The sequence below is a fragment of the Lutra lutra genome, chromosome 2, assembly GCF_902655055.1.
Source record: "Lutra lutra chromosome 2, mLutLut1.2, whole genome shotgun sequence".
NCBI lineage: Eukaryota > Metazoa > Chordata > Mammalia > Carnivora > Mustelidae > Lutra > Lutra lutra.
The window spans coordinates 173400061-173420304 of record NC_062279.1 but is presented as its reverse complement, the minus strand read 5'-3'; the positions used below and the strand labels follow the sequence as shown (position 1 = coordinate 173420304).

The 20244-nt window shown below is 51.0% G+C and overlaps 1 protein-coding gene across 5 annotated transcripts in view; it reads right to left on the bottom strand.

Moving 5' to 3' along the window:
• TBC1D1 (TBC1 domain family member 1) overlaps positions 1 to 20244 on the bottom strand; it is a 233787-nt gene that overhangs the window by 17325 nt on the left and 196218 nt on the right. For all 5 annotated transcript variants that reach the window (XM_047719095.1, XM_047719092.1, XM_047719091.1 and 2 more), the window contains 3 exons: positions 17063 to 17221; positions 3628 to 3872; positions 1240 to 1399 (listed from right to left, as the gene is read on the bottom strand). In XM_047719095.1, the coding sequence (XP_047575051.1) occupies positions 1240 to 1399; positions 3628 to 3872; positions 17063 to 17221 (564 nt within the window). The remainder of the gene's footprint in view (positions 1 to 1239; positions 1400 to 3627; positions 3873 to 17062; positions 17222 to 20244) is intronic.

The window sequence follows — 20244 nt, the reverse complement described above, 5'->3', positions numbered from 1 at the left end:
CTGGGATCAAGTCCCGCATCGGGCTCCCAGCTCCATGGGGAGTCTGCTTCTCCCTCTGACCTTCTCCTCGCTCATGCTCTCTCTCACTGTCTCTCTCTCAAATAAATAAATAAAATCTTAAAAAAAAAAAAAAAAGCAAATTTCAGGATTTCTAGAATTTGGATCTACAAAGCTGTCTTTCCCAAGCATGCCAAAGGAGGGCTCTCCCAATAGTGCTTGGCACACCCTCCCCCTTGAGATGTTCTCTAATTCCAGAAGCAAATCTAAAAAAGGATGAGAAGATTACAGATTTTTAAGTTATCAGGTAAATGAACATTAATGACACCTTAAAACACTTGATGGGTGATGATTATTAATTCTCTAATAACCTCCAAAGTAAAAAAAAAAAAAGTGAAAAAAAAAAAACCCCGAATTGTCAAAATGATTCTTTCACTCTGAAGCAGGGAAAAGCCACAGTGCAAGGACTGCCCGTGCTCCCAGCGTCGCTCGGCTCTCAGCGCACAAGTGCACGTGCTTCCCCCGCCATCTCAAGGCCCCTGAGACTCTGCCCGTGAACACATGCTTAACTCTGATGGAGACAATCTTCTCCAAAAGTAAATCAAGAAAGTAGGAGATGGTGTGAAATGTGAGCTGCCTATGGTTGCAGTGGGGCCCCCAAGTGGAAGGGGCTGAGGCGTCTGGGAAGATGGGGGGGGCCTGTGAGGGTGGACCCGTGAGTCATCAGCATGGGGGAGGGGGGTCCTTGCAGAGTGACCTGGCGGAGGAAATGAAGAGCCAAGGGCAGGAAGAAGAGAAACAGGGGAAGATGCGAAGGGAATCGAGAAAGAACAGGAGCCCAGAAGTCCCCTGTTGCAAAGTCTGAAGGAGCCATCAGTGCAGTGTCTCGGGTCAGAGAGGTGGAGGAAGACGAGTCACAAGAGGCACGTGCCTGGAAGACATGCACGGGGTCCCCTGGCCACATCTTTAAAGATGTGTGGTCTGGGGAGAACCTGGTGGTGAGGGATCGGGGCTGAACTCCACCAGACTATGGCACCCAGACAAGCCCGGCGAGCATGAGAGGTGAGGCAGGTCGTGAAGTTCACAAACCCAGTGCCGACTAGACTCTGAGTGTCGACCGCCACCCTGTTCTTGCCGAGCACACAGCTCTCGAAGCGCGGAGGCTTGGCAGGGAACCAGAATACGTGTTTCCCACCTGCCAGGAGAAAGCTGGTTCGGGCAAACGGACACACACACACTTACCAAAGACTCTGGCTACAAATCCCAGTGGGAACTGGGAGGCAAACACGGTGAGAAACCAGGGGGCGGCGTAGAGGCTGGGCCCAATCTCGTGCTCCTCAAGGTGGTTGTAGAGGTCTCTGTGGTAATCGTGAAGAAGCCTCGAGAGCTGGTACATCTGGATCTGCAGGGACACACGCACACGAGGGGCTCAGAACCGGGTACCTGCTGCTAGGCTTAGTTACGTGTCCCACTCACAGGCCGTGGAGAATTCTTACACTGAGAGATACTCTGCTTGGACTGTGATAACCACTGTCGACCACTCACTTACCCAAGGAGCACCTGCCAGAGGCCTTGTGCACAGGAGGCCCCAGCCAGGAGAAGCCCAGAACATGCACGCCCAGTCTTCTCCTACCGCTTCCTTTCCTTCTATTGCCCCCTGTGTTCCTTGGCTACTAGAATCTAAAGACCTGTCTTGTGGGAACACTTCACATATTCTCTTATAAAATACACACTCCTAGCAAAACTCACACCCGGGGGAATTCAAAATGTGAAAGAGAAGTGGGGGCGTAGGATGATTCTGTGGAAGGACCCCATTAGACCCATTCACTTAGTAAATTCATTCTAGACTCCCTCGAAATTACTCAACAGGCAGGACAGGTGTGACTTCCTTAGGTTTGTAACATATGGAATTTACAGATCCTGGGCAATTTAAAAGAAGACGACAACCGTTTATCTCAAGATGGAGAAAATAACTTTTAAAGGGTCCCCTCTCTAGATTGTGTTACAGTCCTAGAGGGAAGCCCACGATGGGTCCCACAGCACGCAGGGCTCCTAGAGTCAGCCCGGGGCTCGGCAGTCTGATGGCCTGAGCCCAAGGTACTACCACCTAGAGAGGGTCCGAGCCCCACTGAGATGCTACAGGTTGGACACATACCACGCAAATGGGCAAAAACAAAACAAAACAAAACAAAACAAAACAAAGCTATTTCCAGGGGCCCAGACAACATAGCCCTTAAGCACCAGTAGAGTCGTGTGTTAATGAACTAAATTAAATTGAAAATTCCACTCTCTCCTATGGCAGGTGCATCTATATCAAAGCTAATGGGGAGAACATCAAAAGAACTGACAGGGTTTGTGGGAAGTGTTAGGGGCTCCACATCCTCTAGGTAATGAAATGGCTTCCTTCGATGAGTTTTGTGTTCATGGGGAGGTTCATATTCACAGGTGGAGGTAAAAGGATTTTTAACCACCCAGTCTGGTCCTCTCAAAGAGTCCTTGGATCTGGGGCACCTGGGTGGCTCAGTGGGTTAAAGCCTCTGCCTTCGGCCTGGGTCATGATCCCAGGGTCCTGGGATTGAGCCCCACATCAGGCTCTCTGCTCAGCAGGGAGCCTGCTTACCTTCCTGCCTCTCTGCCTACTTGTGATCTCTGTCTGTCAAATAAATAAATAAAATCTTAAAAAAAAAAAAAAAAGAGTCCTTGGATCTAATGAGTCCTTTCTTAAAAGAAATACTAAGGCTCTGAAATCAGAGTAGCCTGCTGGTAGAGGAACGTGTATACGTGGGATCTCACGTTTAGAAATATTCCCAGAGCGGGGTACGTAGTGCTCCCACCTCTGACAGAGACAGTCACAGTGTTAGGCACACACTGCCCTTTGGATTTCCTTTGCTCTGACCTACCACTGTTCGTTCAACAGATACGCACTGGGTGCCTCCTTCATCTCAGGCACTGCTCTAGGAACTAGGGAGGCGGCTCCAAAATAGGTTAGATCCCTGCCTTCTTAAGAGATATGCTTAGGAAAGTCAGAGAGCAATCAGGTCAATGAATAAGGGAACAAGGTAATTTCAGACAGTTAGTGTTCTACGCCAAAAGAAACGAGACAGGATACATAAGACGCGTGCCTGGGCGGAAGGTGGTGGGGAGGGGGATGGGTATAACATCAGGATGGTCAGAAAGAGCCTCTCCCAGGATTTGATATTTGAGCTGAACCCTGGGTGACAAGGGCTAAGGTGGAATGAGGGGTGCCTGGCAAAGGAAGTGAGAGATACAGTGGGTTACGAATTAGATCACCTGAGGATGGTTTGACAAAGGGTAAAGGGAGGGTCCTGCAGTCAGACAGGCCTGGGCTGAAACCCCAGCTCAGCCACTTGCTAGTCAGGTAAACTGAGTTAAGGTGAGTCCTCCCATCTGTAAATTGAGCTGCTTCACAGTGTCTTCCTGAGGGTTACAGGGGCAGTAAGTGCAGTATGAAACGCTTGCCGTCATGCCTAGCACAGAGCTAACTGCTCAGCAAAGACAGCTACTCCCATGTTAACGGAGAGTGGGGAAATTTTCTTAGAGAGACCTGGAAAGGGATCCGAAACATTTCTGGCATTTGTCTCTAGCAAATACATAAGGAACGCTTTCTACCTGTAAAATAATCATGTCCGGCCGATACTGTTTCCGCAGTCCCATTTCAAACATCAGAAACTTGAGCATGGTAAATGCCTCTTCTTCACCCATGTGAAGTAGCAAAATGCCTGCTACAAAGCTGAGACCTTGGCAGTATCCTACTTCCTGGTCGAGAAGCGAGTAGGCCTTCAGGATGTTGTAGAGAGACAGCTGCCCCGCCCCGAGCTGGGCAGAGAAGTACGGATGTGTCGGGAAGGTTCTCCCTGCAGAAACAACATGGGTTAGACGCAGTTGAAGAAAGCAAGCCCATGGAACCAGAACTCTGATGTGCTTCAGGTGGAGGAACAGACCTCTGGGAGCTCGATCTTAAGTCAGCTTTGGACATGAGGGTGGGCGCTTGTTATCAGAACAATGGGGGCAATTAGAAATCAATTATTGATGCTTTTTCAATGGTGGTTCAAGGTGAAAGACACTAGGACTACCCTGGGTCCTGCAGGTATCTGGATTTCAAGCTTCAACAGAAAGAAAACGGTTGATCCTGTAAACTCACGTCTACCCTCCAGAGAAGCAGATGGCCGCGGCTCGTCACCGCCACCCTGTCCCCCAACACCTGCAGGCAGCCCAAGGCCCCAGAGTGCTACGGACACAGCCCGACCAGTTCTTCCCAGCCCGTGCACAGCCTGCCTGCAAATGCTTCACACCCCCCTCGGATTTCTGTACTTTTAAACCACAGGCGTGCTTTGAAATGGCTTGAGAAACAGCAGGTGGGGTTTTTTTTTTTTACACAAAACAGTAACCTTCCAGAAAGGTAATTAAAGAAAAAGAAAAAGAAAAACCCTCAACATCCTGATTATTTTCACAAAAAGCTGATTTCAGATAAGGTTTAAAGACTTCTTTTGTCCAGGGGCTTTTGGGGCTGCTGTCAAATCCCACCTCACCCCCCTCCTGGAATGTGCCTGATGGGGCAGTGTGTTTCCAGGGAGAAAAGTACATGATTGAGAGGACAACCGTCTAGAGCCAAGCCAAGGGCCAAGCTTGGACCCAGGGGGAGAATTAGGGCCTCATCTGGATTAGCAAAGGCAGAAGGTACATCTAGTTGCCACAAGGCAACTGTTCACCTTAATCATTCAGCCTTGGCAAAGGGAGCACGATGCATTCGTGGGTTCTTCCTCAGCCTCACGAGAAAGCATTTAATCAATCCAGATCAGCTTGTTTGATTTTGAATCAAGGGGACACCAAGAATCTAACTACTCTCCTGATTTCCTGTCCTGCATTCATTTTCTGCTTGCTCTACCTTCTTCCCCCAACGAACTGTCCCCAAACACACCCTGAACATGTCACCCGCACTGCTAGAAAGCACTCAGCAGCCCCCCAGCGCTCAAAGAACAAATTCTATACCCCTAGCCGGGGAGCTCTGTGCATCTCCTCAGCCATTCCCCCAGCTTCATCCCCTACTCCAGGGCTGGCCTCAGAGTGGGCAGGGGGTGCGTGCAGAGCAGACAGTGCCTGTGTGTGCGTGTGAGGGGGGGTACTTACCCCCGTGCACCCTCCCAGTTTACAACAGCACGTGCGACTCAACTGTAATGAAACATTCTCCAGCAGCCACGGGCAAAAGCAAGAGGTAAAACTAATTCTATGACCGTTTGTTTAACCCAACATATGCAAATGTTATTTCAACACGTAATCAGTACACAAATCATTGGGACATTCTGCATTCTTTTTTCTTGCTAGGCCTTTGAAACCCAGGGTCCTCCTCACGCGGATGGTGCGTCTCAGTTTGGAGCCACCGTATTTCCAGGGCTCCGTAAGCACCCATGACTGCCACACTGAGCGCACAGGTGTGGCTCTTTCCCCAGATTCTCCGAGGGACGAGAGCAAGAGGATACAGGGGGCTCTTCACGCCATCACCCCCAACCTGCCGCCAAGCAGATGGCGCCCTGCCCACCTCTGCACATTTTGCCCATGGCCCCACCCCAGCCCGGCCCACACCCTTCCCTCTGAAGGCCTCTGGGTCTCCCAACAGGTCCGGGTGGAAGACACACAGGCCACATGAGGCATGCAGTGCCAGGAAGGATCTGGTTCCCTTTCCATCGGTCCCCGTGAGCACCTGCTTACCCAGTACCCTCCGGTGTCAGATTCCGCCCCCTGCAGAAACAAGAACAGACACTCACTGGCCCTGATGGTGGAGTGAGCCTGTTATTATTCTGGTTGACATGCAATGTTACGTTAGTTTCAGGGCTACAACGCACCGATGCGACAATGCTTCACGTTACTCAGTACTCAGCACGATGAGGACAGTAGCCACGTGCCCTTACTACCATCCTGTCCGCCACACTGCCTATGCTCCGCGTTTTATCTCGGACTCGTGCTGGAACTGGGCATTATACCCTTCTCTTCGTTCCATTCGCCTCCTTCCTCTCCCCTCTCCTCTAGCAACCACAAGTTCCTCTATGTCTATGAGTCTTTTTGTTTTTTAGATTCCATATGTAAGCGAAAGCATGTGGTATTTGTCTTTCTCTGTCTTCCCTTAAGCATCAGACCCTCTAAGTCCATCCATGTTGCAAATGGCAAGATTTCATTATTTATTTTATGGCCGAATAATATTCCACTGTACATATACCTCATGTTTATCTATTTATCTGTTGATGGGGGATAGTCCTCATTTAATCTTTGCAAGTCTCCTGGGAGGATGAGCCTGCAGGCTGGGGAGGAACTGGTGTCACTTAGATGGCTCAGTAATTGTCAGGTTGGGGGCAGGGCAATCATTTCCTATGTGATCAATGGCTCTGTGCCTACAAGGGTTTCATGCTGGGTCTAATGCTCTGCTGTCACAGTCTCGACATTCTTAATAACTCTTGAACAGGGGATTCTGCATTTTCATTTTGCAACAGGTCCCGCAGATTATACCCTGTCTGAGGTGGGCAGCCCCCTGGGTAGTTTCCTGGGGTGGCTATAGACATGCCGCCCACAGCTCTACTACCAAGCAGTTATGAGAAAGCAAACCTTAGGCCAAATTCCACCAAACAAATGATCTTTATTAGCACGCTGATGTGAAAAAAGAACAGTACAAGAACGTCTCATGCTCTGTTCGGGCCTCCAAGCAAGTGCCTCTTGGGAAAGGTTCAGCTGGAGGACGGTACTATGGCAGTCTGATAGCACAGCCAGGCCACCAACTGTCCCACAACAATACTCCGTGGAGCGCAGAGACATGGTCTCAGTGGGCTTAGGGACCTTCCAAATGCCAACTGAGCACACTAGGTGGGAAAAGGATTAATCCTACAACACCACCCATCGCCTTGGTGCTACCCCATGAAGCATTTTAGGCAGGTCACCGCACAAACAAGAACATCACCCTTGTTTTATTCATGAGAAAAACATGGCAGGTGGGCACCTCAGCCCTGACGTCACGCCGCCCAGCTGTGAAGGGGCAAACCCGGGATCCGAACGCTGGTCCCGAGCGAGCTCCAGACACGGAGTTCTCCTGCAGATGTCGAAGTGAAAAGTATGAGAACTGGGGTAGCACAGCTCCTACCACTCACGGTGTCCCAAGCTCACTGCATGAGCTGTTGGGAGAGCCAGGGTCTTGCATTCCTTTCCTCCCGGTGAGTTCCCGTCCTCCACACGCTCAGCCAAGCCCCCCACCCTGGGGAGCCCCGGCTCCTCTAGCGCTTGTTTCCTGCTTTCCTCCTCACTCCGTGCTTCCACACGATCCCTGGGACCGGGCACTGCCTCCTGTATTTGTCCTGGCCATGGGACCGCGGGTACTGGGCTAATTCCCCAGCACCTCTGCTTTTTGCCTGCGCTTGCTGGGGCCCCCGTGAGGGTTAAATGCAGGCGGGTGTGCGTGCCTGGTGTGACGCCACACAGCTGGCCCTAACGGCCGGAGGAGGGGTCGGTGCACTCCACATGACCACCAAGCCAGCTTTCTGAGACACAGGGCTATTCGTGTAAAAGAGCTTCTTCCCAAGCAGCAGCACACAGCAACGCACCTGCTCCCTGCCCCAAAGACTGTGCAGACGAGATGTGGGCTTTCACAGTACTCACGTGAGCCTGGTGACAGAAATACCCGCCCTGCACTCAGAGCTCCCCGTGTGACAGGAACTGTGCCACGGAACTGAAAGACCAACCCTTTCCTGGCCCTTAAGAAACTCACAGTCTGGTAGAACAAAACAGATAAATCCAGAAAATTCAAGTATTTGCTGACTGCAGGACTTATACAGGGTGCTGGGCCCAAGAGGGACGTGGCCCTGCTTGCATGCGGCTTCACGAGAATTGGTTGTAGTGGCTCTCTTCCATCAGGTGGCCGTAACAAGCATGGAGAAGAGAGGTACAGAAGTGCAGTTTACGGAGACGAGTCCCAAAACCGAGAAGCCTGGCCCAGACACAGGGCAGCAGTCCAGGAAGGCTGCCTGGAGGAAGTCTCTTCAGCAGAACCAAGCAGGAGAAAGAGGCATGAACAGAGCGGGGGAGAGGAGCACACAGGCAGCAGGAACCCCACAGGCCAGGCACCAGACTGCTAATGGGCACAGCCAGAAGCTCTGGGGCTGGCTATCAGGGGAGAGGACGGGAGAGTTCACAGCAGGGCCTGTAAGAGAACAGCTTAGATGCCAGGCTTAGCCTATGGGCCCCGTGAAGGCCATGGAGTCAGCACAGGCCACGGAGAGGTCGGAGATGTGTGCTTCCTCGCTAAAGAAAACTCGAAGAGCAGGCCTGCCAAGATAGCCCAGGGCGGGCAGAGACCAGAGGAGGTCAGCTGGGCCAGGAGCCAGGAAGCAGTCACAGGCCCTTAACTTGGCGAGCGGTGGTGGGGCAGCGAATGGGGCTGGACTGCGGACTTACTCTGCCGGGCAGCCTTAGACTGAGAAAAGGGCGTGCAGATGGTGGAGTTTCTAGTATGGGAAACCAGACGAGTCATCAAAATGAACTGCTTAGGAAGGGCAGACTGGGGTACAGGGTAGAGCACCAGCAAATCCCTATCTGGACCTGGGGTGCACGGGTGGCTCAATCATTAAGCGTCTGCCTTTGGCTCAGGTCATGATCCCAGGGTCCTGGGATCGAGGCCCGCATGGGGCTCCCTGCTCAGTGGGAAGCCTGCTTCTCCCTCTCCCACTCCCCCTGCTTGTGTTCCCTCTCTTGCTGTCTCTGTCAAATAAATGAGTAAAATCTTAAAAAAAAAAAAAAATCCGAATCTGGACCTATAAAGCTTAGGGAATTTCATAACTGACCAATTCAGCAGAGTTCCGAAATGTCTCTACCAAAGCCCTTGAAGGAAATGGGTATCACAATTCCAAATCTGTGAATTTTAGAAAGATGACACAGCACATTGGTTATTACCTAACCCCTAGCAGGGCTGAGGACAGCAGTCCGGAGTGAAACACACTTACGCATCCACAAAGACACAGGAAAAGCCACACTGAGGAAAAGAGCCAAGTCTGCTAAAGGCCCCCTGGAAGTTCGAGTCAAATTTTGCCTCCAAAGGGTTCAAGACTCACTGCGTTCTGCCAAAATGAGTTACAGGAAAACTTCTGGTTTTCATCTTTTCGGTTCTGGAATTGCAGACACAGGGTTATGGGCCTGTGTTAATTTCTATTACAATTTACAGATTAGGTAAGAGGAAAAATCACAGAATATTTTTAAGGGAAAGTACTTTTTCCGCTTCTGAACGCATTGCTGGAATCAGGTTAGCAAGAGCTCTTCAACCTTGCTCCCGGAGGACTCTCTTTTATGAAAGCAAAACCGGGCTAATTACCTCACAGAAGAGACTCCCGTGGTAAGTAGGAAGCTCGGGGGGCATGTGTGAGGAACAATCAGGTTTTATTTGAAGGCCACGGACACTTGATAGGAAGGAAAGGAAAGAGACCACGGGTGTGGGGTGGATATCTCGGACCGGGATGGAACTCAGTTAGTTCTCTTTTTTGACCCATAGCCCCGAGGAGGAGGCATTATTAAGCTTCCCGATTTGAATAGTGGAGAAAAACCCAGTGTTTTTAGGATTTAGCGGACATATTCCACACAACATCACATATGAGCTCCGCTGAATGGACAGCCTCTTCCTATGTGGGCATGTCCACGAGGCAGTGTGACCAAGCACAGGGCAGTGGCCCACGATCCCAACTGTAGCATGTGTATGTGGCTCAGCATGGCCCACGCAGCCTCTCTGAACCTCAGTCTCCTCTTCTCGACAGAGGGCAGAATACATACTTTGTGGCAGGGCGGCACAAGTGGGTGCAATTAATGGCGTTCCAGCATGGGCAACACTGGGCCAATATGCCCCAGAAAACACACAAAAGCCCAACTCCCAACCAAGACACAGAAAAAAACAAAACAAAAGGAACACGTACAACAGTTCTGTAGCATAAGGGCACAACAGTTTCTACTTCAAGGTCGAGGCACCACTACCGCTCTACTGACCACAACATTCCTCCCAAGCCTGAGAGTCTCACGTTCTAACAGACTTCCAAAGGCAAAGGAAAGGTTGAGCCCAGCAACTGATTTCTGTGAAATTGGGAATTCATACACGTGGGGAACTGAAAGCGGATATGAATTCCAAATAGTAACACTACTGAACGTCATCACCAGCTAGATTCTACCGAAGCACCTGTGAAGGGCAAACTTCCAGATCTTTAGTTACTACGCAAACCAGTCCACTCTCTCATGATGCAGTGTCAGAAGCTGTCACTGACTTTCTTTATGCAAGCACCCTGTTCACACAAACCTGACCGAGCTGAAACAAAGGTCCCGTGTGTTCCAGGAGATTCCCAACGCAACTCTGGTTCCACAGCATCTGGAACTCGGCACAGCAAGACAGGCCCCTACTCCCACTCCCAGGCTGGGAATAATCAGTCTCCAGCGTCCAGGTCCTGGCTGGAGGAGAAGAATGACTGCCCGTCTGCCTTCGTAATTATTACAATTATTACACTTCATAATATTACACTGGATTCTATTTGGGGGAGGAGGACACTTTTTCTCCTACATTGCATTCTTCGAGTCCCATGGTTCTCAGTGTACGGCTGGTCTCTCCGGGCTCTGTGAGCTGCCCCCTCCGCTCTCTGTGTATCTATCTATGCAAGTTTAGCTTTTCCCTCATATATTTCCAACAACATAAATGCAACAGATTGAATGCAGAAACAAAAATGAGAAGCCGGTTAATTCTATTACCCCAGACATTAAAATGTAAAACAATGCCTCTCACTAAATTTTATTTTGGAAAATGTGTTGTTCATAATGACGTGTTCCTATGTATGTGTTTATGATAGTTCTTTTAAAATACCACCACGGCTCACCCACGCTCCTGAGTACACACGCAGTAAAGGGAGGAGGCGGGCCTCGCAAGCTGAAAAAGGACCAGGCAGATGAACCGTGTTCCCAGGCAGCCTGCCTCTGCGTTCACACAATCCAGGATCTGGTACTGCCACCGAGACCCCGCAGCCGAGGAAAAGCCCCTCACTCCAGCCAGCCTCGAAGGAAACGTGAAACCCTTCCTCCAGACCAGACGCTGCAAGCAACAGGACGGGCCTTCTTTAGCCTCCATGTGATGGTTCGCAGCCGAGGAGAGAAATGAGGCCCCTCAGACTTCTCTCCAGGGTGGAGGCTCCCTCACACACAGGGGAGACAGCCAAGTAGCCACAGTCACACGTGGGCATGAAGGAACTCCTGATTTGTATTAAAAAGACCTGTGATGATTCTGTGTCTCATGTGTCTGCGTGGAGCAACGTGCTGGAGACCCACATTCGGATGTATTTCTAAACAACCCACAACTTGATTTCACGTAGTGTTCAACAATGTAAGTGTTCACCCTTCACAGGGATGCTTCTCGGGGATGAACCTTTCCTTCTAGCAGTTTCCAAACACGAATCACATCCATGGATCACCTGAGTGCCTGGGGGTGCGCACACCCTGGCCCCCACCTGTGCTCCTTCGGCGGCACGGCAGGGACGGTGGCCTCAGGAATGTGATTTTCACCAGGTCTTCAAGGGCTCCTGCACGTGAGCCCTGCCTGGTCCCAGGAGAAACATGATTCCAGCCTACTGTCTCCATGGCCCACCTGACTTCCTCTCGGCAGAGACCCCGGACCCCGAAGTTTTGCTCACTTGGCCGCAGCTGCTCCAGGAGGCCACACGGGCCACCCGCACAGCTGGTCAGTGTGCAGCAGCCCCACGGCTGGCAAACAAGTTCCTTTCTCTTGCCCCTTTTACCAAGAGCCTGGAGACTTCTGCATCCCCAGAGGGCGGGGGCAAAGCAGCCCTCTGCTGGGACCCTGGGCCTCTCTGCCCCTCGGCTTCCGCATTGGCAGAAGAGGAACCCTAACAACCCGACCATCTCCAGGTCTCCTTCCCTGAGGAGACCTATGAGCCGAAGTTGTTCTTAAATTGCTGCACTTAGCTCTGAGCAGAATGTGAGAAGGACTGGAGAAAATAATAGGCTTTGTATAACTCCTCACAATTTTTATGAAATAACCTGGTTATCACGTGTTTCTGAGAGGGCAGGCAATGTACAGGTGCTCTGGAAGGATCTGTGGGATCGCTGAGGGAGATGCGGTGGAGTCGACGGTGGGGCAGAGAGAGAGTTCTTCTCTACAAGATTATTTTTAAGAACATTTGACTGAGCTGGGTGAGCCCTGGAACCGGCTCCTCCTGTGTCCGGACACGTCTCTGCTAAACCCCAGAATCAGTGACCCCAGGTTGGTAGCTCACAATTAGCCAAGGTGGAAGCAATTACACTGTGGACGACTGGCAAATTCTACTTGAGGACAACTTCGGAGGGGTGTGGGGAGCTGGCTGTTGGCCAGCACGCCACAGCCAGGCATGAAGCATTCAGGGAGAGCTCAGACCCCACGAGAGGAGAGGAGATCGCCCCACTTCAACATACCCACACTCAGTTCTGTCACTCTGACATTAAAGAGCAATCACTGTGCCATTTAGATGACAAATACGTTATCATGATATAGTCTTGATAATACCAGCGACAATGACAGACCCTCTGGAATTATGCATGTAGCTCGTGGTGCAGGAAGTTATTACACTCGAGTTGTGACTGTTCAACTCACCTCCGTAAGGCCAAGGCCCCGACTGGACAGACATGTGTTCTAGAACAAGATCACTACACAGCAAATTCTAGGGACTTTTCTGGGTTTTGCCATTAATGCTTCTTAGTTTCTCGTGTAGGACTTGAACCCAAAGGTGACACCCAAGGTGGTGCTTGCCCTCAGCCCCCACGTGTTGCTCAAGACCGCCCATCTACTTCCCCCAGCACTCAGCTTTTGTGGTGCGGCCAAGCGAGGCAAACTACCAAAATATAAGGGAAAACCCTCTGTGCCTTGCTGCGGTCAGTCTTGTTCAACATCCTCAGCCCATCCTTCATTCTAGAGGCTTTCCTCCTCATCATCATCTTTTATGGACTCTAAAACAACAAGGAGATAATTCTTCTTTCTCACACTTGCATTATAGTTCCTTTCCTTTATGATACCAGGCAGGCTTTATATCTTTGGGTAAAATACATTAAGTGGAAGCAAAGACCAATACGACAGCCCCATGCTGGCTTGCGGAGGCAACCACGTCTCTGGATATGTGCTTTGCCTCTCAGGGCAGTGTGGGCATGGCTAGCTGCATTCAGGGTCACTGATGGAGGGTCTTAGAAGGCCATCAGAAAATACTACCTCTGGTAACCAAAGACTCAGCAGACCTCTGCGGAGTACATACACTATGCTACCACTGTACTGACCCATGGAGCACAGATTAATAACACAAGCCATCGATGTGGGGAGGGTTAGGGGCAGTTCCAGGCTCTGCTCTTGGATTTCATGGTGTTCCCAGATTGCTGGACCTGCTCACGTTTTGTCCCGGCTGAATCCGTCCTTTGAGGGGAGAGGCTGGAGAGCCTTGGGGGTGGAAGTTCTGACTGCCAGAAGGGGTCCCGGCTGGGATGTCAGGGAGAGGAGCCCCTGCAGTGGTGGAGGATAGAGGAAGGGAGCCTGAAAGGGCGTCTCCAGCTGCTGCCGTTCATCACGGGCAGCTTTTCGTGTGGGAGTGGGAGGCAGGATGCTGGGCTGTACGTGCTGTCTATTCAGCATGCAGAACCAGAGAAGAGACAGCCTGCAGTCACCTGCCGGCTGCCCAAATGATTGCAGGTGGAACCAGACTTAAAGGGTGGGGCAGGTTCCTGAACTAAGAAGGATTTGCTAAGCTTCCTCTGCGTAGCCCGAGAGAAGCTGTTTTCTCGTGGCTGGGTGTGGTCAGCTCTGAGAGTGCACTGCCACGTGACGGTGACGAGAGGCAGGGAAAGCTGTGTGAGTATGGAGTAGGCTGTTCCAAGAAAGAGAGAACTGTATGGTGTCCTGGAAGGGACAGGATACAGAAACTAAGATGACCCAGATTCCAGAACTTTCTGACCCTGAGTAGCTTGCACTTGAGCAAAGCACACACCTCTCTGGGCTTCATTTATCACCTCTACAGTGGAAACAACATGTGCCCAATTTCATAGAGGGTTGCATAAAGTTGAAATTGGACAAGGCTTAAGAGAGTAAGTTTTACAGGCTATAAAGCAATGCCTGACTCCAAAGTCTGCCATTCTTCCTCTTTGGAGGAAAAAAGTCTTACGGAAAACTGATTAACAGCTAATTTCAGAAAGTAAAACAAGAGGCAGGAAAACAGAGACTCATGGAGACCCAAAATACAACGAACTAACAAGCATTCTGTTCTTCCGGCCCGGGAAGATGCCACCTCCTCGAAAAACTGAAATACTGACGCGGGTTTTTTTTTTGCTCAGCACAATGCACCTTTATTGAGCCTCGAGTTAGCCACGGCGGAGACCAAACAACTCCCTGGGCAAACGCCAACCCCTCGTGAGAGGAGAGCGGAGGCGCCGGCGAAGTCTGCGGGGACGCCTAGGCAAGCCCTCCCTGCACCCGACGGAGCGGAGCTGGTGGGTCGCACACCCTGGGCACCGCTGCCGGATGGTTCCCCCAGTTCAGCTCAGGAGAGAAGCTGGGCTCCACAGAGGCCCTGGTAAAACTCAGGAGACACACACAGAGGTTACCTGGAAACTATACTGTTGCTGGAAACAGCTTTTGGGCTTTGGGTGGGTATTCGGAGGGCATCCAAAGGGGGGGCTGGGCCAGGACGGGGATAGAAGTGAGCTGGAGCGGTGGCCAGCGCTGTCGGGGAGGGGCAGTTACAACTGGCCTCTGGGCAGGGGTGGGGTGGGGGTGGGAGACAGGTGAGCACTAGAGGACAGGAGGGCTGGCTCTGCCCGTGAACCAGAAAAGGCAGTCTCGGCTCACACAGACCCAGTGGCAACCAGGGGACAGTCTGCAGTGGGCTCATGGCAGGGGAGGCACCCCCACCCCGGGCCCTGGTGCTGACCTGACCTTGTTGTCCCCCTCTGCAGAGAAGGGAGGACATGCGAGCACCAGGAGGCAGAGGGCCAACTTTGCCCGGGGAAGGGGGAGAAGAATACTGAGGGAAAACATCTTTCAGAGAAAAGAACATCTGGGTTGAAGAGTGGAAAACGTGCCCCCCACCTTCCTCCTCCTCCCCCTTCCATCCCAGGAAGGAGTGGGGGCAGGGAGAGACACTGGCTGTACCTCCCACCCCCTTCCACAGCTTACTCTCAATTTAGTTTTCACTTCATTTCAAGTGATAAGAACATAAAGTCATTCTTCTGTTACTCATCACATCAGCAAACATAGCAGCCAGTTCACAACACTGCTTTTCTCGGGGTCAGTGGGCCAAATGGGCTCCAGCCCCATGCCTCACACTTTGTCCCCAAGGGGTAGTCACGGCCTGTCAGCATCACCCTTCACCTGGCCAGCTGTCTCCATGGGAACCCACGGGGCTCCAGGCTCCGAGGGGCCTGCCTTCGATAGCGGGGCCAGGTCCTGCCCTTTCACCGTGTGTCCCTGCCCAACCGCAGTCCCCCAGTGCCCTGTGTGCTCTTCCTTAAGAGGGTTCAGGGCCAACTCCCAAGGCTGTTATGGGGGTCATGTGAGATGGGGGCGCTAGCTGGGGTCCCTGCGGTCAACAGCTCCGCTTCCTCCAGCATCCACAATGGGACAGGCTCTGCCCTCAGGGCTGGGGGCATACTGGGAGATCGGCCCAGTCCAGCCCACAAGGGGCTGCTTCCCTCGGCAGGGAAGGGCAATGAGAAGGCACTACCGGATCACTGAGGACAGTGGCTGAGGGGCTGCGGGGAAGAGCATGGGCTCCACAGTCACCATGCTCAGCACACAGGCTATGGGATTCCCAGTACGTTACTCAACCTCTCTGCTGTTCCATTTTCTCAACTCTCAACAGGGACAGAACAATACTTACCTGATCGCGTTGGTAAGACTAAAGAAGGGAGTTTAAGTAACTCTACACAACGTCTGGCCCCATCCGCTTTAACTAATAATGATCATCGTAACAATAAGGAACGTGGGCAGTATCATGGTGGGACAGCACGGGGTGGGACAGAAAGGCTCGGCAGAAAGACCAAATCCAGTATGAAGGTGGGAGAAGAGGCTAGAGGGTCAGGGGCAGTTTCTTGGAGAGGACATCTGGACCCAAAGAAGACCTTGTGTGCAGTTTTCCCTTTGATTTGCTATTTGGCTAGACAGACAGGACTCCACGTGGTCTCGTCTAGCCCACACCTCCAGCTCCTGGGCAATAGCCGCCTTCCCTCCTGGCCACTGTGCTGCAGGGACCTCGGAGAGCCAGGCTGCTGCGGGTCCCCGAGCATAAACAATAACTACGGGGAGCCCTTGGTGGCAGGAGCTGGGATGGCCATTCCGGAAGCAGGATCACATGCTCTGAAAGCCGCAGGCCGAAGCTCCTGCCACCTGGGGCCGGCAGGGTTCCTGGGAGCAGTCACATCTCTACCGTAGCTCACGGCCACGGACAGGTCCAGGGCTGCTCCATACACCCTAGTGACCGATATGCGGACCCCGCGAGTCCTTCACTGGGGCACCTGCAGGTCCAGCCAATATACTGGCTCTGCCTTAGGGTTGTTACCACTGTTCAGGAGACAAGGTTGCCACCCTGTTCCCAAAATAAAATGGCCCAAAACCCATTCACCAACTGCTTTCTACAATTGTGCTAGTAAGTCCTATCTGTGATTAGTAAAGACTACGGAGTGGCTCCTTTAATTCAGCCAAGCATCAGTTCTGACTCTTGTCTTCCAGCACGTTCCTTCGGGGGACTATACAACCTCCTATTGATATCGGAATTACGGAGCTGAACCACGGTCACTACCAGAGCCTTCAAGCAGAGCAGAGTTAACAAGCTGCCCGGACAAGAGAGGGATTTTTATCTACTTGAAGGCATCTGTGATTACTCCAGGGCTTTTCCAATTCAAAGACTCAGTGGTAAATTTTGATTGCTAAACCAAAAGGCAGATCACTAAATAACTCAGACAGCCTCTTCCCGTTTGCCAAGTGAGCGAAGCTTCCGTTTCCATGTCACACTGACTACAGACTTACCGAGGTCGATAAGAATCGCATGCTGTTGGGAGGTGAGCCGTTTTAAGAGTTCTTTGTATGGCGTGTCCTTTGGCTGCTGTTTACTGGGGAACTGGTGTTGAAGGCGGTATTGCTCTGCTAGGAATTTCCAGATTTCCCCCCGGAGATGACGTGGCACACCTACGGGGAGGAGGGGTGGCAGAAAATATATTTCATGCTCAGAGAACAAACTAATAATGAGTTAAATTTCTTTCCATTGACCCGGCCTCTTGTTCCATATGGACTGACAGCACTGAAATGGAAAGGAAGCAACCAAAAGTCTGTTCTGTCTACTACTCCCCTTCTTCTCTCCGTCATTCCCCCATCATTCCTCTACTTCCCCAGCCTCTCACTTTCCTTTCAGCTCTCAAATGCATACTATGTTCGGACGGAGCTAGACTCAGCAGGGCATGAGCTGGTGAATGGCACAAGCCCCTCCCTGGTGCCGATCAGTAACATTCTAAGGAAAGACGTCGGGCACGTGAAGTTACAGTGCACAATGTCTCGTACAAGGGACGTGAGCTGAGTAAGGGGGTTCGGATGAAGGAGAGCAAGAGGTCATGGAATACTTCACTTGTGCCAAGATGTCAGAGCGTGGGAGGGAAGAGAGAAGATGAGTCGCAGGAAGAAACCAGAAATGTTTCCGAGCCTTGGGCATGACACGCACGCATGGAGGAAGCAGGCGGCCGTCAGGCTGGAAGGGTTTTATTAAGAGGCGAGATTAAGGGTAAGCAACCTGCACCTTATTTGGCAGCTCTGGGGAGCTATGGAATGTTTCCGAGCTGGGGAGGGAGCGGCCTAATTGGGGAATACTGCTTAGACCCCGTGTGCCAGGTGGGTGGAGAGAGGGAGGAGAGGCTGGACACCGTCCACATAAATGTGCCTCAGGGAACATTCAACCAGGACCTGAAAACAATAGAAGCTTTCCAAGCCGCTACTCCGTGTTTTAAATACACTGATTTGAATACTCCAAGTGATTCAAAGTGGCATCTGAAATGTCATATGAAAAGTTCTCTTAAAGCCAAGGATGTTATTTAAGGCAAACTTCAGCAGCAAAAGTGATGGTTTTGATTCAAAACTTTCTGGTTCACCATTCTGCTGTTGTTACGAGACCCAAACGCAGACATGGGGAGAGAAGGGAGCCTGCAGAGTAAGACACCAAATCTTTCTCATCTCCCACAGGAGCTCTCTTGAGAGAAAAGGAAGCTCTGATTTAGGGACCGAGCTTTCCTTCCATTCAGGAAAAACTGTGACTGCTTTGTACACTTCCTGCTACTCAGGGTGCCTGCCCAGGAAGACAGCTTCCCTGGCTTTCCACTGGCCATGCCTGAGAGAAGTCTCAGCCGCGGGTGACATTCACCATGAGGTCACCGGGCACTGCCAGCATTCTAAGCACTCTGTCACCTCCACGACCTGCTGAGGGAAACAGGGCAATGATCCTCATGGTAAAGACAAGGAAACTGAGGCCAACAAGCACAGATCCCTCACCGGAGATCAGCCAGCCGCTGGTTCGGAGCAGAGCCGAGAAAGGGACTGCTGTTTCTCTCTTCATGTCTTCCCTGTCACAACAGTCAGACAAGCTGCTACTGGAAAAATGTATGTTGTGTTCCTGCCTGGCAGTTAGTAATAAAATCATCGTGTGTGGCTCTGAACCAGAGAACAACCAAGGTCGTTTATTATTACCAAATCCATAAGGAACTATTTAGAATACTCAGCTATCTCTTAGAAATTCTCTAGGTGGGGCAGCTGGGTGGTTCAGTTGGTGAGGCATCTGAATCTTGATCTCAGCTCAGGTCTTGATCTTGGGGTTGTGAGTTCAAGCCCTGCACTGGGCTCCACGCTGGGCATGGAGCCTACTTAAACAAATAAATAACACTTAAGGTATAGTAAGTAATTTGATTTTTCCCTTACACATACCAGATGTAAAAGAATAAAAAAGGTGAACCTGTGGGAGAAACCCAGGGCCACACTCCCCGTGTAGTGGGTTGAACGGCGGCCCCCCAAAATGTATGTCCACATCCTAACCTCCAGAACAAGGGAACATGATTTGGAAAAAGAGTTTTTAGAGACTATAATGAAGGCGCCTTGAACTGAGATCATCCTGGTTCTGGAGCAGCCAAGAGGAACAGGCAGTGTGTCCAGAAGGCAGAGACGGCAGTGATGCAGCCCCAGGTCACTGACAGCCTCCACCAGCGGCCAAGAGCAGCCCTGCAGACACCTCCCCTCTAGACCTCCGTCCTCCAAGAGTGGGAGAGGAAATACTTCTGTTGTTTTAGCCACCCGTTTTGTAATCATTTGTTACAGCAGCAACAGGAAGGTAATATACCCTGACGTCTGCCTTTTTATGTTATTCCATTCCTTCTCTCCCTGTCTCTGCTCAGAGGAGTACCTTACGCTGCGAATACACATGCACACGCACGTGCAAGCCCCCAACATTTCAAACTATATTAGAAGCAAATGTGGCTTGAAAAACACTCAAAGTGTTAAGTGATTTATAGTGGGGCTTTTCACAAAGTATTTTTTTCAGACTGGGAAATTTTCCCAAGGTATGAGATGACCAATTTCCTCTTATTACTAAACCATTCCCATTATCTTATCAGACCTTTATCTTTTGGAGGAAAAGATACTGCTTGTGTCATCGGACAATACCACATATTCTGGTATTGAAGAGAGCTTAGGTTTTGTGATTTTAAAAACAAAGAGTCATGCGAGTTGGAGCCAGTGCCTTTGCTGAGAAAGACCTGGCACCCCCTTCCCCAGGCTCAGTTAACCTCCACTCATAACCCAGTCTTACCCTGGGGCTGTAGGCAGGGTTCTGCGTGGATAGGATGCCACTTTCCCCCAAATGCGAATACCTTTTTATTTTTACTGACTTTAAAAGTAATTTGTGCTCACCACTTTTTTTTTAAAAAGCCCTTCTAAAAATGCAAAAGATATAAAGAAAGTGAAAAACCACTCAGAACTAGAGTGAACATATAATTCACCACCCAAAGCAGGAAGCTCTTGAAAGCAAAGGGAGAAAGGTATTCATTTTATGGTCATCCCGCCTATTACTTGGATATCTGCAAATGTGTCATGCATGGCTTCCTACATTCGTACGTGGACACAGAAATACACGGCTGTATGTGAGACCGTGCACTGCTTACCTCAGACAGCTTCCGCGT